Below are 15318 nucleotides of genomic sequence, written 5' to 3' on the forward strand. Positions count from 1 at the left end.
CAAATATTTATTTCTGATGTTGATGAGTCAAATGGAAAATGCATCATATGTAATGATCGACCAATACAGATGGTCACCTGCAAATGCAATCACGCTGCTTGCTGTAAAAATTGCAGAAACGTTTCAGCAAAAATAAGAGGATCAATAGAAACAGTACGTCGCGTCATTTGTAGACAACCCTGCAATAGTTTTTACCCTTTACGATTAAAATAAGGCTATTCGTCCGTTTTCTTATGAAAATAGAGTGGATTCAGAGGAGTCTTAGAGTGAATTTAGCGTAGTTTTATGAAAACTAGAGATAACTTTGAGCCATAAAAGTCACTAGAAAATTTTTGGCTTGACTTATTGGGTAAGTTTTTCGGAGTTTTTTTAGTGTGGATATTGAGTTTCTTCAGAGTAGATTTAGAGTTTTTTAAAAGTGGATTTAGTGTTATTTTCAAAGTTTTTTCCGGAGTCGATATAGAGTTTTTTTTAGAGTTGATATAGAGTTTATTTTAGAGTAGATATAGAGTTTTTCTAGAGTTTTTTTGGACATCCAGCCCCTCATGTCCTACGCTGCTGCAAACTGACTTTTTGCTGACTGCGCATTCAACTACGTATACAATAAATTAGGTCCTTTCTTTTGGGTGTTTTTTTTACCCTATTCATTTTTGCGCATGCGTAGTTGATTGCGCAGTCAGCAAAAAGTCAGTTTGCAACAGCGTAGGACATGAGGGGCTGGATCAGCTATGTTTTGATTAAGAATTATTTGTTCGACGCTACTGCTCTCTTCTCATGTTTGCATAATGTGCACATGTGTATGATCATGCGCATTGAAGTAAAAGAAAAATAAACACCTAAAAGGAAGCAACTAATGTCTCTATCTTTCTATTGGAAATGGTATAAAACTGTTTATTTGAATGACTAAAAAGCTATTGACAAATGTCTGAGAAATGGATGCAGCTTACCGGTTAATTTTTAAAGAAATAATTTAGCCAAAGAAATCAACTGGTAAGTCACATCCTTTCTGTAGTCATTTGTTAATGTTTAGTTGCATCAAGAGATATTATTGTTAAAGAAAAAATAAAAATCGATTATACTAGTGGTCTTGATAAAAATATTAGAAATATGAGTGAGACACCATGTCTTTGTGGCTCTGATAATTGTGTAGGATTTTTGCTCCATCATTCGATTTATAATTGAATTTTATTATTTTTCCTTTTTAATTTATTTTTTACGTATTTTTAATAAATTGTTTTTGCTATTTTTCAAAGCCAAAATATCAAACTGATTATTTCATCATGTGTTGTATCACTTTGTGATTATGATACATCAAAGAAAAAAAAGAAAAAAAAACTAGAACAAAAATATCAATTACTCCTGAAATTACTAATACTCAATAAACAAATGTAATTTTCAAATATGGCATTGATGAATATATTGATTAAAAAAATAAATGAATAGAATAGTGAACCACTCAAAAACACCAATAAAAAAATTATCTGTAAATATATGATAAGTATATCATGATTCTTTAATTATTAATTAAGTAAATATTATAATTACAATAATATGTTGAGTTCTATTAATAGACGTATTGTAACGTGATGTCACGTCAACCTTGAATCCTATTTCTTTCCCCACATTTGCTAAATTTATATTGTAATAGTAATTATCATTTTCCTCACTTGGATAGCCTGTTCCCACTCTTGCAAAGGAGTCGAGAAGGAACAAGCCAAGGGAGTGAGAAAAGTGATTATATAAAGAGCTCTCTTTCTCTGGCTAACTGGCTAGAGTTCTGACTTCGGTTTCAGCTTGAGTTGAGAGATAGCTCAGTTCAAATTCGATCCTGAACATGGACTTGTTAAGTTGGCTTTCCAGCTGCAAAGAAGAAAGCCAGCTTTTAGCTAAGGTTGACTTGAGAAGCTAACATTCGGATGAACTCCCTATTTCACGTAAATTTCGAGAGTATTTCCCACTTTTTAGTTGGAAGGGCAAGAGATCTCACAACCCGACTAATTAGTATTTAAGTTGTAGTAGTTTTAAGAAATAATTAAATAAACAACACATTTATCATTTTATTACATAGAATACTCTGAGTTTTGCCAATTATTTAGTATTATTTAGTCAATACTAAATACTAGTATATACTACTGTAAGAGGTAGTGTACACATCCCCATTTTTATAACATTCACCAAATCACCAGTGTGTAATCAAGACGGTTGATAATTAAAATATCTAATTATATGAAAATAGAAATAAGTAATCGTATTTTATTTTTACTTCAACTATTTAAATTTCGATGAATTTACTAAAACCGAAAATGCAATTTATATGTTAATTAAATGAATATAAATATTTTTAATTATCATATTGAAAATATTATTGTTGGCTATTTTTTGTTTAAGTTAATAAGTTAGTTCATTTTTATTGACCTACCCAAAATAACCTCATTGATACAATTTTGTTTCATCACAATTATAAATTTGAAATGGATAATAGTCAATTAATTTCTGAAGGAAAATCATACATTGTAGTTGCTGATGCTTTAGCTTCCATTAAAAAATATGAAGAAATGGAAAATTAAGATTTTACAATTTTTGATTCTAAATCACTTGATGACAAATCTCACCCAATACATATTACACTGTTTTATTCACTAGTGTGTATGGGCAAAAACGAAAATCTGAATCCACTGGGAAAAAAGAAAGCAGGTAAATTAATTAGAGAACTCGTTAAATAATAGTGGCAAATATATAATAACTTGAATTTTTTTTTTATATATTGTAGGACATTGAAAAGAAATTGTCAAGCAAGCATAAGACCTACGGCTAATGATACAAAAACTAAGATTGTTATTAAATCTATCAATGACAATTATACAAGCCCCGATGAGTTTATAGTAATTAATTCTCATTAAAATTTTATTTATCAAGCAATTTTTATCATATACTCAATTCAAAAAGCCTTTCTATTCTATATTTTGCTATTTATCAAATGATATATTGTATGTCGTTAACTTTTCTTTGATTACACAAAAAAAAAAAAAAACATCATACATAATATAAAATATATTTTGTATTTGATGATATACATTAGTTGTGTATGAGCACATATACTGATTATTATAAAAATATATAACAATAAATATATTATGATAATCATATGATTATAAGTAATATTTTGTAAATTATTATAATATACTTAACTATATTGTCATTAATGTATATATATAATGTAGCATTAGAATTACTTGCAATGAAGTGCCCCAAGTCTCAAATCTGTAACAAGTTAATAGCTAATGAACAATCACGTAATCCCAATGATAATTCATTGGATTGATTGTTAGACTTTCTTTCGAATGATCTAGGTGAGTTTGTTTGGTTTAATGTTGTGTATTGTTGCATGAATATTTACATTTTATCAAGTATTTTCAATAATTATATTGTTATATTTTTCAGATGCAAATATATCAATTTTTATATTACATAAAGACTTTCAAGCTCTTTTTCATGTAAGTGATACAATGCTAGATAATATGGCAACATCAAGTGAAACTGTCTTTACGGATGGGACATACAAACTTTTTCGTAGAAATTTTATTCTACAAAAATTAAATGTGGAACATAAATATGGTGATACACAAGTTGTTGGAGTTAGTATTTTGTCAAATGAGACACGAACGACAATACAATAGTTTTTAGAAACATTCAAAAATACTCATCGTGTTGACGTTTGTAATAAAATTAAATCCTTCATGACTGACAAAGACCTAACTGAAAGATCAATTTTAAATTCAGTATTCCTAGTTATTGAGCTAAAACCTTACTATGTAAATTTCATATGAAAAAAACTTTGAAACTAAATTTCACTCTAAGAAAAATAAATATGACATCGAAACAATCTGACAAATCTTTAGAATTGGAATTATTGAATAGTATGGTTGACAGTACTACTGAATCAGAATACAATAACTTTCACAACAAATTTAAAAGAGTCATCAAAAAAGGCAGTAAAGGTCTTGAATATTTTAACAAAAATTGGCATAACATAAAAACAGAATGCACTACGTGGGGAATGGACCAAGTTGTAAACTTAGGAAATCATTCAAATAACAGAATGGAGTCAAACCATTCGAAAATTAAAAATCACGATTGGATGCAACCAGATGACACTTTGACCAGAGCTGTAAGAAATTTGAATGATTGGATGGTACATAGAAAAGAACATCAACAAGCTGTAAGAATAAATGATATATCAAAATTGATGCGAACCCACCTGCAGACATCGTTGGTATTTATAAAGAATCAATGACACTTTTTGCATTTGAAAAAATCCAATACGACATCGAAAATTTTTCAACTGTCGTATTCAACAAACATAGTAATGAATCAACAGAGTGTCAAATAATGAGCTATGATGTTCGATTTTGTTGCTGCTTGTTCTTGGAGCTCGACAAAAGCATTGGGGAACATCTGCTTCAATAGCATTTTTGCCTGCATGATCTCTCATCCAACGGAGCAATTCTTTAGAATAGTAAGTTGACACTGGTAGATTAATATTCACGTCTGATGGCTGTAAACGATGTGTAGTATGTGGCGGTTAACACAACATGATCAAATTGTTTTGTTGAGCTATCCTTAGTAGTTTGGATTTTCTTGTATGACTGAGATGACCATCTAATATACCTGGATCGTCGTGCGTAGGAATTGTCCAATAAACCACAGAATGTATTGTTGAAATAAATTATTGTTGATGTACTCAGTGTCACTTACCATTCCCTATAAACCAGCAGTGGAGTTATTGAGTAAATCATCTTTTAATCGTTTTCAAGCAAATACAGAAGCTGGAGTTTTTCCCGAGCTGCTGTCACGCAACATTTGACTATTACATTCCTTGCTCGGTCACCAGATGTTCGAATACCAACTTGTTCATTGCTTTTGGTACCAATTATTTTTCTCATAGTTTTTGGTACTGCTGAAGCCCGGGTTTCATCTACATTCCATATTCTACGTTGAAAAAATTAGTGTCTATCTAGTTTTAATTTATATAATTCAAAAATTCTTTCTACAACAGTGGGGTCAACCCCTCTTGCTTGAACCAGCTGACAATGTTGGATTACGTGTTAAGAATCCTTGCATCATTTTCGGCATGCTGAACCTCTTTTGATTGAATTCCCAATAATATTTTTTTTAACAAGAAGCTAACTAAGTGATTTTTAAGTACTTGGATACCATACAATAATGATTCATCAAATTTAATGAACAAATATATTTACATTTCTTAATAGCTAGTAACTTTATAGTAATAATGGCGCTGTTAGAAATGTGGGAATGAAGTGAAATATATTTGTTGGTTGTTGAAGTAAGTGTGACTGTGTGAGTAAAAAAAAAAAAAAAGGAATAAGACGAAATATGAACATCAATTTATTTATAATATAACAATCTGAAAAACAAAAAAATTTAATCAATAAAAATATAATTGATTCGTCATAATTTCCTGAAGTGTCTGTTTTAGCTAATTTTTCCATCTTAATTTCTGATGTGTCCGTTTTAAGCAATTTTTATTTTTTTGTGAATCTAGCAGATTGGGGTAAACGAGATTTTTTTTCACGTTTAAAAGGATAAAAAAACAAATTATGTACAAACTCAATTATTATTTCCTTAAGGTGTCCGTTTTAGGTCACTCTCCCCGACATAGTTTTTTTTTTTTTCAAAAAGATGGTATCATGGACGTCTTGATAGATTCACATCTCATCATATCTTGGACGTACAGGAATAAACCATTTTTGTATAACAGCTTTTTTTGGTGATCATTATATTGGTGGACGAAAATGTGATAATTTATCTGATTTGATTTCTTACTATCCACATTGTTCTGATTAATGAAAACGTGATCTTCTTTTTAATCCAATACCAATATCAGAACCAGTGAATGATAAAAAAAATGATGAAACAGTTGCTGAAGAAACTGTGCCAGCCTTGTGGGGGGAATTTTAATTTCTCTATTGAAATTCGTGATTACAAATTTATTTTATTCTCTATTGTTACAATGATTACTGTTACAACTAAAAATTATTCATCTATTTTGTTTGTTCCTTCTATATTTTCTTTAGTAAATTTAGTATCTTTACTTGGTTTATTAAATTTTTTTTATTAAATATTTTAAATTTCTTAAATTTTACCTGCAGATGAATTAATTAGTAGATGATTTCTTGTATTTTTTCAATTCGAAATAATTCTTTATTATATTTTCATTTTTCTCATCGTCTTCGGATGTTATATAAGCCTCTACTGGTATCATTATTTCTTTATTCCCGCATAGAAAAAAATATAACTGGGAAATATATCTATTTGACCCTCAGAATATATCTAATGAAAATATATCTAGAAACTATAATATGAATACATTTTGCTAGGTACAACCTTTTGATTATATCCTACTAATATATAATAATTAATATAAGATATATATTCTATGAATATATTTTCTGATCCATGTGGAATATATTATGAATATATACAGATATATATTCTAATCATTTCTGAAACTCAATAAATACAAAATATAAAACAGCTATACCTCAAAAATATATTATAAGATATATATGTATTGAAGATATTATATGTGGATATAAATGACAGATATAACTTTAAGCCAAATGACTATAACTTTCATTGGTTATAATTTTTATATATTTTTGAATATATTCAGCGGATATATATTTTTCGATGCAGGTTATCTATTGACGGGTATTGTTTATTAACTTTTCTTACTAATCCTTCAGTGGTCATATATATTTTGTTCAACTTGAATATTTGATCATTTATCATATGTTAATAATTTTCCTTTTTGTTTTATAAATTTTATTGATAACGGTACCTCAATCAATCTATTATATTTATTTGCAGCTTCTCCAAAAAAAAAATACATCTTATTTGGTCACTTTTATCACATATATCCATCGTAAATTTTTTACTAGTTCCTCGTTCGTTTTTACATTCCATTATTTCACTTTTATTTATAATTCTTGCCCGAATTGTATCACCTCATTGAATTTTTAATTTAATTTTTTATGTAAATTATATTTATTTCTAATTTTTGACTTACCATATTGTGTTTACAAAAATAACAAATTTAAAATTAATTTTTTTTTTCATCAATGTATTTTCTGTTGTGTTTTTATCACTCAGTTTTATTTTTTTTTTCTTTATTTTTGGATTGTTCCCTTCTTGTTTTCTTTTACCAATTTCGATTTTATTGACTTATGATTTTAAAAATTTCGTTATATCTGTTTCAAATTGGTTAAAAATGATATATGTTTTTTTTTTTTTCTATTGATGATGTGATGTTGTTGCATTAATTTTGTTTTTATTCTTATGTCATCAATTTTTGGTTATTATATGTTGTTTTTAATTTGACTAAAATGGATTCTGATTATTCTTTGCATTATTATATCTCAGGTCACATATATTGTATTATTTTCTACTGTTTTTTTTTTGAACTTGTCATTTCATTTTTTTTTTTTTTCTTTTTTTTGTGATTTATTTGATAATTTCTCTTAGACTTCCATTCCTATATTAGGAGGAGGTAACATAATTGCAATCATATTTTTTTTTTTTATATTCAGTGGTTTTTCTTTTATATTTTTTCTCATATTCAGTCATTTTTCCATGATATTTTACTATTTTTTTCTATATTTTACTTTATGTTTACTGATGTTTCACCGATATTTTTCCATTTCATCGTGTTTAGATTAATTAAGGGACTTATTTTCGAGGGATCTACTATGGTTGGAGGGAGGGAGAACTTAATTGATATGTTTTGTAACTTATTTTTCCACCGATAAAGTAGAAGCGTCAGTTACTATGGGACCAACGAGGATTTCTCACCATTTTCCTTTCTTACCGCCAGAAGGGAGCTGGCTGGTGTATAACGGCAACCAACGGACCATGGGGTAGTTTCGGGAGCAATCGCCGCCGACGGCCATTTCGGTAGCGACTAGTTTAGCAAGAAATGGTAGAGGGGCGCGGTCCACCATATTGGTTCCAAAACGTCACTCGGGCACCATTACTAAAATGTATATGGTTTTTAGTATTGGCCGGGAGCGTAATAACCTCACCCCAAGGCGGCGGTTATTATCGTGAACTTTGGTTTAACTAACTCGCATAACTTCAGTCAATACGAGAACGAGGATATTCGTACCCGCAGGCTTTACCAAATAACCTCCTATTGCTTACTCACTCTAGTGCACCAAGTAGTCGAACATAAAGTCCATTCGCAGCCACGCTGGTCTTTCACCGGACCACTCTATGCATTTGACTACTTGATTATAGGCTACCCTGACAGTAAGTATACAACGTCTCACCTATGCAGCGTAGCGACATCGTAAATCACCCCCGGGAGCATGCACCACGCATCGGGAGCTTGGTTGGACTCATCGATGACATCAACTCGTTCCACTCTAGATACGCTTGGGCTTTGGATAGTTCTCGATTTCGCACCAGTACTAACTGACCAACTTCAAATTCGATATTTTAATGTTTTCGGTTGTACTGTTCAGCTTGTCGATCAGTAGCCTCATCGAGAGGGAACCGGAAAGCTAGTCTTAGTGCCTCATGACACCTCATGTGTTGGATCCACTTTTCAGACCCGATTTCAACAGTTTCGAGATCCTTCGTCAAATCTCGTTTTAGAGAACTTTTCGATTTTAATTCTCGTCCAAGATTTGCGAATGCTGGGGTTGCCTTAAGAGAACTGTGGTATGAAGTATTATAAGCGAATTGTATTTCACTCATATACTTATCCCACTTTCTATGGTCGTGATCAAGAAACGCACTCACCATCATCTTGATACTCCGATTAACCCGTTCGGTGGGGTTAGCCTGAGGATGATACGGCGGAGTCGTCGATAACTTCATTTGCGTTTCTTCCGAGAGCGACAATAGGTCCTTGTTTCTAAACTCAGTCCCATTGTCCGTGAGCAATTTATGGGGGAACACCCCAACGGTGTATAACTCTTTCTTGTAAAACTTGACAGATAGCCTTACCTGTCGCATTCTTTAAGGGAGCTATTTCTACGCATTTCGTGAGCGTATCCTGGATTACCAAGATATATTTGTGACTGGCTTGGCTCTTCGTATATGGACCCATAATGTCCGCCGTTATACGAGACCAAGGCCCCGTGAATTTTCTGGGATTCATAAAAGTGAGTAGCGGTAAAAGAGTACGGTAAAAGTGAATATTTCGTACATTCCCCGGCGAATGCTAGTAACTCACCAATTGTTGGAAAAACTACGCACATTTACCGATGAAAATGGTAAATGTGCACATTTGCCGTCGTCAGTTGGTGAAAGTGGGAATTAAGGGATTTCGTCGATTTTTTTCCGAATATGAGAATGCTTTGAAATTTATACAGTAGATTCTTGAAATACCAATACATTTTATGTAATTTTTTGAAAATTATTTGGAAGCTTGTTATTTTTTTATTAATTTTCAAAGTTGACAACTTTTAACATGGGCTCTTATGGAGAATGCGATTTTTGTCAAAAAAAAGTCCATTAAAATACTAATATCTCTAATCGACAATATGACATCGTAAAAAAAAACTATCGGGTTATAAAATGAGACAAAACAAAACGTATAGAAAAAAAATAAAAGAGGTTTGGAGCTTAGTTTTTTTACAATTAATAATTAAAGTATGAAAAAATTGATTTTTATGAGGAATTATTGAAAAATCACTAGAGACCTCTTGCGGATGACTTTGAGAAACATAATATTTCTATGAGAGCGAAAATGACAAAAAACAGAGGAAAAATGTTGTCTCACTCTTCGTTTTAAAAAATCGACGAAATCCCTTAAGTTATTGTGTTTTTCGTCATATTTTCGTTTGTGCTGATAAAAGATCCCGAGTAGTAACACGTGCATAAAATTTAAGTCAATCATTATTCGTTTAATATAATTAATTAAAATAATTAATATAATTTATATATAATGGCGGAAAGACAAATGAAAGAAAAATTATATGAAAGTGCTAAGTTAATAATTGAAAAAAAAACAAAACTGTGTTTATTTGACCAAAGTACAATATAACAAAATTTTACAAGAAGTGTGCGATGCAAAAGATGAAACAAGAGCGAAAACACAAATGGATTATCGACGACAAGGAAGGTATGATGTTATCACTGTTAGCAAAGATAAAAAATTGATATCACCTCTCTCTCAGGCGAACAAAAATATAAAATACTTCGTTACTGTTGAAGATCTTTTTGATATTATTCATGATGCTTATTTGATTGTTGGACATGGTGGACGTAAAAGAATGACGAAAGAACTTAACGATAAATATAAAAATGTGACGACCGAAATGATCATGTTATATTGGAGCTTATGTGAAGCATGCCAAAAAAAATCGGAAAAATCAAAAAGAGGTCTGATTGTTAAGCCAATACTTGCCACAGATCTTAATTTAAGGTGTCAAGTTGATTTAATAGATCTTCAAACACAAAGTGACGGTGATTATAAGTTCATTATGAACTATCAAGATCATTTGACAAAATTTGTTATATTACGTCTATTAAAAACCAAAAAAGCCGTAGAAGTAGCAAGTCATTTGATGGAAATATTTACCACGTTCGGTGCTCCGTCAATTCTGCAGAGTGACAATGGCCGAGAATCTGTTAACAAAGTAATCATTGAATTAACAAATCTTTGGGATGGAATAAAAATTGTGCACGGTAAACCAGAAACTTAGAAAAAATAACGAAGGTCCTCCGCCGGGAATCGAACCCGGGTCTTTTGCTTTCCGGGCAAACGCCTTGACCACTAGACCACAGGGCTTCTTATTTTTTCTAAGTTTCATGAAGTTAACCGCGACGTTCTTCTATGCGTCAATTCATTTTTTGAAAAAAAAAAAAAAAAAAACACTCTCAAAGCCAAGGTTTTGTCGAGCGGGCTAATCAAGATGTGCAAAATATTCTTGCTACTTGGATGGGGACTAATAAAACTACTCAGTGGTCTAACGGCCTAAAATTTGCCCAGATGATAAAAAACCGGTCATACCATGAGAGTATCCAGCAGACTCCATACGAGGCTGTCTTCGGTTCAAAGATGAAACTCGGGTTAAAGACGTCGAATCTTCCTAACGACGCAATCTGTTCACTTCAGTCGGAGGAAGACCTAGAAACAATAATTAATGAGACTTCCATAGCTAATGACCACGAAGGTAGAGAACTTGAGGAAACGCCTGACACACCAAACGACGAAATTGTTGCGGATTTTATTGTTCACGAAAATGGAGACCTGGCAAAAATCGACAGTGACGATGACAACGTGACTCTGAATTTAGAAAAAGTAAATACAAAGAATTTATTAATCTATAATTATTTTTGATATTTTATTTGTTTATTTTTATTATATTACGGAGGCTAGGAGCCATAGGCTCAGCCGCAGTATTGGATTTATCAACAAAAAAAAAAAAGTTTATAACTTTTGAACCACTGAACTTAGAAAGTTCGTTCGTAGCTCAAAAGAAGCGCCTCGAAAAACTCTTCGAAAAACATCATAAAATTTTTCCCTGTGACTAAAATTTTTAGAAAAAAAAAATGGAAAAATCGATTTTTGGAAAATGTTTGTTCTTTGTTCTAAATTAAATGCCATCTAAACTATGAATCTGAGAGCATAAGTTACAAGGGTTGATATGATCTTTAGATATTTCTCTATCATGTTTCATTTCTTAAAAATGGATAAGCATTCAAATGAAAAAAAGACAGACGTTTATATAAAAATTTTTTCAATGGTGCAAAAAATTAGGCAAGCAATAACTTATAAAAAAAATCAAGATAGAGACTTCGTTTTAAGCTCAAAAAATGCGTCTACAAAAACTCTAGAGCCCGCATTATGGACTTTTTCCGCCATGAGCGATAGTTTTCGAACCAAAAAAAAAAAACCTTGAAATTAAAAAAAAAAAAAAAACATTTCTTTTTTTTTCTCAAAAAGTATGCAACATAGAGCAGAAATTTTTTGAAAAGCACTAGATCTTTTGAAGGAGCTACTTTTGAGCCTAATACAAAGTCTCTATGATGATAATAACTCCAAATATGGTGGTTCGAAAAAAAACAAAAAACGGCGCTAACAATAACTCGTAAAAAAATCAAAATAGAGACTTCGTTTTAGGCTAAAAAAATGCGTCTTCAAAAACTCTATCGCCCGCATGATGGACTTTTTCTGCTACAAGCAACAGTTTTTGAACCAAAAAAAAAAAACCTTAAAATTGAAAAAAAAAAAAGACATTTTTTTTTTTTTTTCTCAAAAAGTATGCATCATGGAGCAAAAATTTTTTGAATAGCACTAGATCTTTCGGAGGAGCTACTTTTGAGCCTTATACAAAGTCTCTATGATGATAATAACTCCAAATATGGTGGTTCGAAAAAAAAAAACAAAAAACGGCGCTAGCAATAACTCGTAATAAAATCGAAATAGAAACTTCGTTTTAGGTTCAAAAAATGCGTCTTCAAAAACTCTTTCGCCCGCATGTTGGACTTTTTCTGCTACAAGCAATAGTTTTTGAACCAAAAAAAAAAACCTTAAAATTAAAAAAAAAAAAAGACATTCCTTTTTTTTTTTCTCAAAAAGTATGCATCATGGAGCAAAAATTTTTTGAATAGCACTAGATCTTTCGGAGGAGCTACTTTTGAGCCTAATACAAAGTCTCTATGATGATAATAACTCCAAATATGGTGGTCCAAAAATAATAAAAAAATAGCGCTCTATTTTATCTTGTGACAATATTAAAAATAGAGTCTATTGATGTGACTTATTTGTTAATTTCTTTGGCTACATTGATTGCTTAGAAATGAACAGGTAAAACACACCGATTTCTTAGCCATTTACCAGCAGTAATTTATTTGATCCATTAAAATAAACTCATATTGATAAATGTCTAGGGAGAGGATGTGACTTACCTTTTAATTTTTTTGGGCCACATTATTCCCTTAGAAATCAACAGCAGTCCAATTAACAGGGCAAATTTTTTACAATTTAAGGCTATTTTTTGCTGCTGATGACGCTTGTAAAATTTTTTTTATATAGATTTTACATACAAAAGCTTCACAAGCGCCGCCAGTAGAGGAAAAAAGCCCTAAATTGTAATGCCCTGTGAATTGGACTGCAGGTAAGTCACATCTATTCCTTAAAAATTTGTTGTCGTTATTATTTTATTTTCTATATTGAAATATTGTTTATATTGTTTGTTTACGATGTAATATATTTAATTATATCAACAAACAAATGGAAATTTGGCAGCTAAGAAATTCATGATGGTATGGTAGAAAGTTTTGATGCCATAGGAGCAATCCTGAGCTTCAGACTTGCATACTTTCATACTTTTTTACGCCAAAACTGTATAATACCGTTACAAAAGTATTATACCCAAAAATCGACTATTTACCCAACACTGCTTCATACACTTGCTTTTTTTTTTTTTTTTTTTTTACGGAGGCTAAAAGCCATAGGCAGATAGGCTCATACGCAGTATTGTTGATATTGGCAATATTGTGTAAAGACGCTCTATCTCTCATTCTTTTCTTACGTTTTTTTTCCGGTTCTGTTTTTTTTTTTTATACATAACGACAGTTACAATTACACTACAAACCAAAAAAATATTTGTCAGTAAATTATAATTACGTTATAATTACGTTTCATTGCGATACAAGGTAAATATAATATAAAAAAATCCGTAAAAAATTTTATAATTACAAATTTCTGATAATAGTTTATATTATCACATTCGTTTATATCGTTTTTTAATCTTTTAGATGATGAATAGCAATATGGATGTTGAAAACAGTCAAGAAACAACACGAAATAATGACTCAAATAATGAAGAAAATCAAGAATATTCTTCTTCTCAAACAAATATTTCAAAGATTTTTCACAGTCAAATCACAATTACAAATGACGTACTACCTGTGAACACTGATAAGCAACTAAATCATGCACAGAATGTTACACAAAATAATGAAAAAAGTAATCAGCAAATTATTGAACAAAATAATCAACAAAATAACCAAAAAATTACCAACAAAATAATCAATATAATCCATTTATACAATCAATTGGTAATGAAACATCAAGTACACGTCCAGTTCTGGTTACTAACCTGGATAATAACAATAACATTCAAAATAATCAAATCAGAAAAAATAATGTATTTGGTAGTTACAACAACAAAGCTACTGCATATAATAACAAAAAAATTAGTGGATTTAATTATTCCACTCGTTATTACAATAACAGTAAATTCAGCAAGCATCAACGTGATTACCAAAATGATAGATATGTTGGACGAGGTATTGGATATGATAGACGAGGTCGTGGATATAGTAGCCGAGGTGGTGGATATGTTCGTGATATTAGTCGTGATGGAAATGGTGGTAGTAATACATGTGGTGGAAATGTCGGTAACATTCCACGTAGTGAATATACTCAGTCAAGATTTTATGGACAAAATAGTGTCCACAATAAGACGTATAAAAGAAAACGAGCTGGAGCTCGTCAAACTGAGAGAGATTTGATGTGAATTATTTTATTTTATTGTTGTTTTTGGTATTACTGAAATAACAAATATATGTTTTATAATTCTTGTTTTTCTATTTCAGATATTGGCGTGGCAAAGCCAAAACTCAAAATCCAAACAGAATTTTTATTGAATCAGCCAGTAATTGTCATTTCCATTAATTAAAACATTGATAAATCATCATAATAAACTATTATTTGATATTTCAATATTAATCATCATTATTATGAACCGTCGACGGACAAGAAAAATTTCGTATTGTTAAGTATCCTTTGAGTATACAAATCGTGATAAAATTAAAATTTACAGTAAAAATTAAATTTAATTGTATTTTAAATACAAATAATCCATATAATTAGCTGTTTTTTTGTGAAGTTTTGAAAATTACTCTATTATTAATTCTTTTTTTTTTTTTTAATTTTGTCCGTCTTTTATTTTTTTGAATTTTTGAAAATAGAAAATATAGTTTTCATAGAAAAAAAAAAATTAAAAAAAAAAACACAGCTTTGTTGATCAACGTAGATAATTACTTGAAAAATAAAAACTTTAAAATCCCAATAATTTTTTATAATTAATCATTTTTAAAAAATATCAATATCAAATATTTTTTTTATTTTTATTAATTTAATAGAGGTTTAATTATCTACATAATTATTTAGAAAATAAATAAAAACATGAAGAACTTCATGGAGCAATTTTTCAATTTACCAGTAACATATTTTGTTATATGTTTGTTGACAAATAAAAAAAAAATAACTCATAG

General features: G+C 30.3%; 1 protein-coding gene and 1 long non-coding RNA gene across 2 annotated transcripts; both read left to right on the forward strand.

Annotated features, from left to right (window-relative positions):
• The first annotated feature begins 10127 nt into the window (after nucleotides 1-10127).
• Nucleotides 10128-10733, forward strand: LOC122850513 (KRAB-A domain-containing protein 2-like). The gene has a single exon (XM_044149648.1). The coding sequence runs from the start codon at nucleotides 10128-10130 to the stop codon at nucleotides 10731-10733; it is 606 nt and encodes a 201-aa protein (XP_044005583.1).
• A 2780-nt stretch (nucleotides 10734-13513) lies between these two features.
• On the forward strand, nucleotides 13514-15113 carry LOC122849498. The gene is made up of 3 exons (XR_006373571.1): nucleotides 13514-13692; nucleotides 13795-14554; nucleotides 14638-15113. It is a non-coding gene; the product is annotated as an uncharacterized LOC122849498 (long non-coding RNA).
• The last annotated feature ends 205 nt before the right edge of the window (nucleotides 15114-15318 follow it).

This window comes from Aphidius gifuensis, linkage group LG2 (assembly GCF_014905175.1).
Source record: "Aphidius gifuensis isolate YNYX2018 linkage group LG2, ASM1490517v1, whole genome shotgun sequence".
Lineage (NCBI taxonomy): Eukaryota > Metazoa > Arthropoda > Insecta > Hymenoptera > Braconidae > Aphidius > Aphidius gifuensis.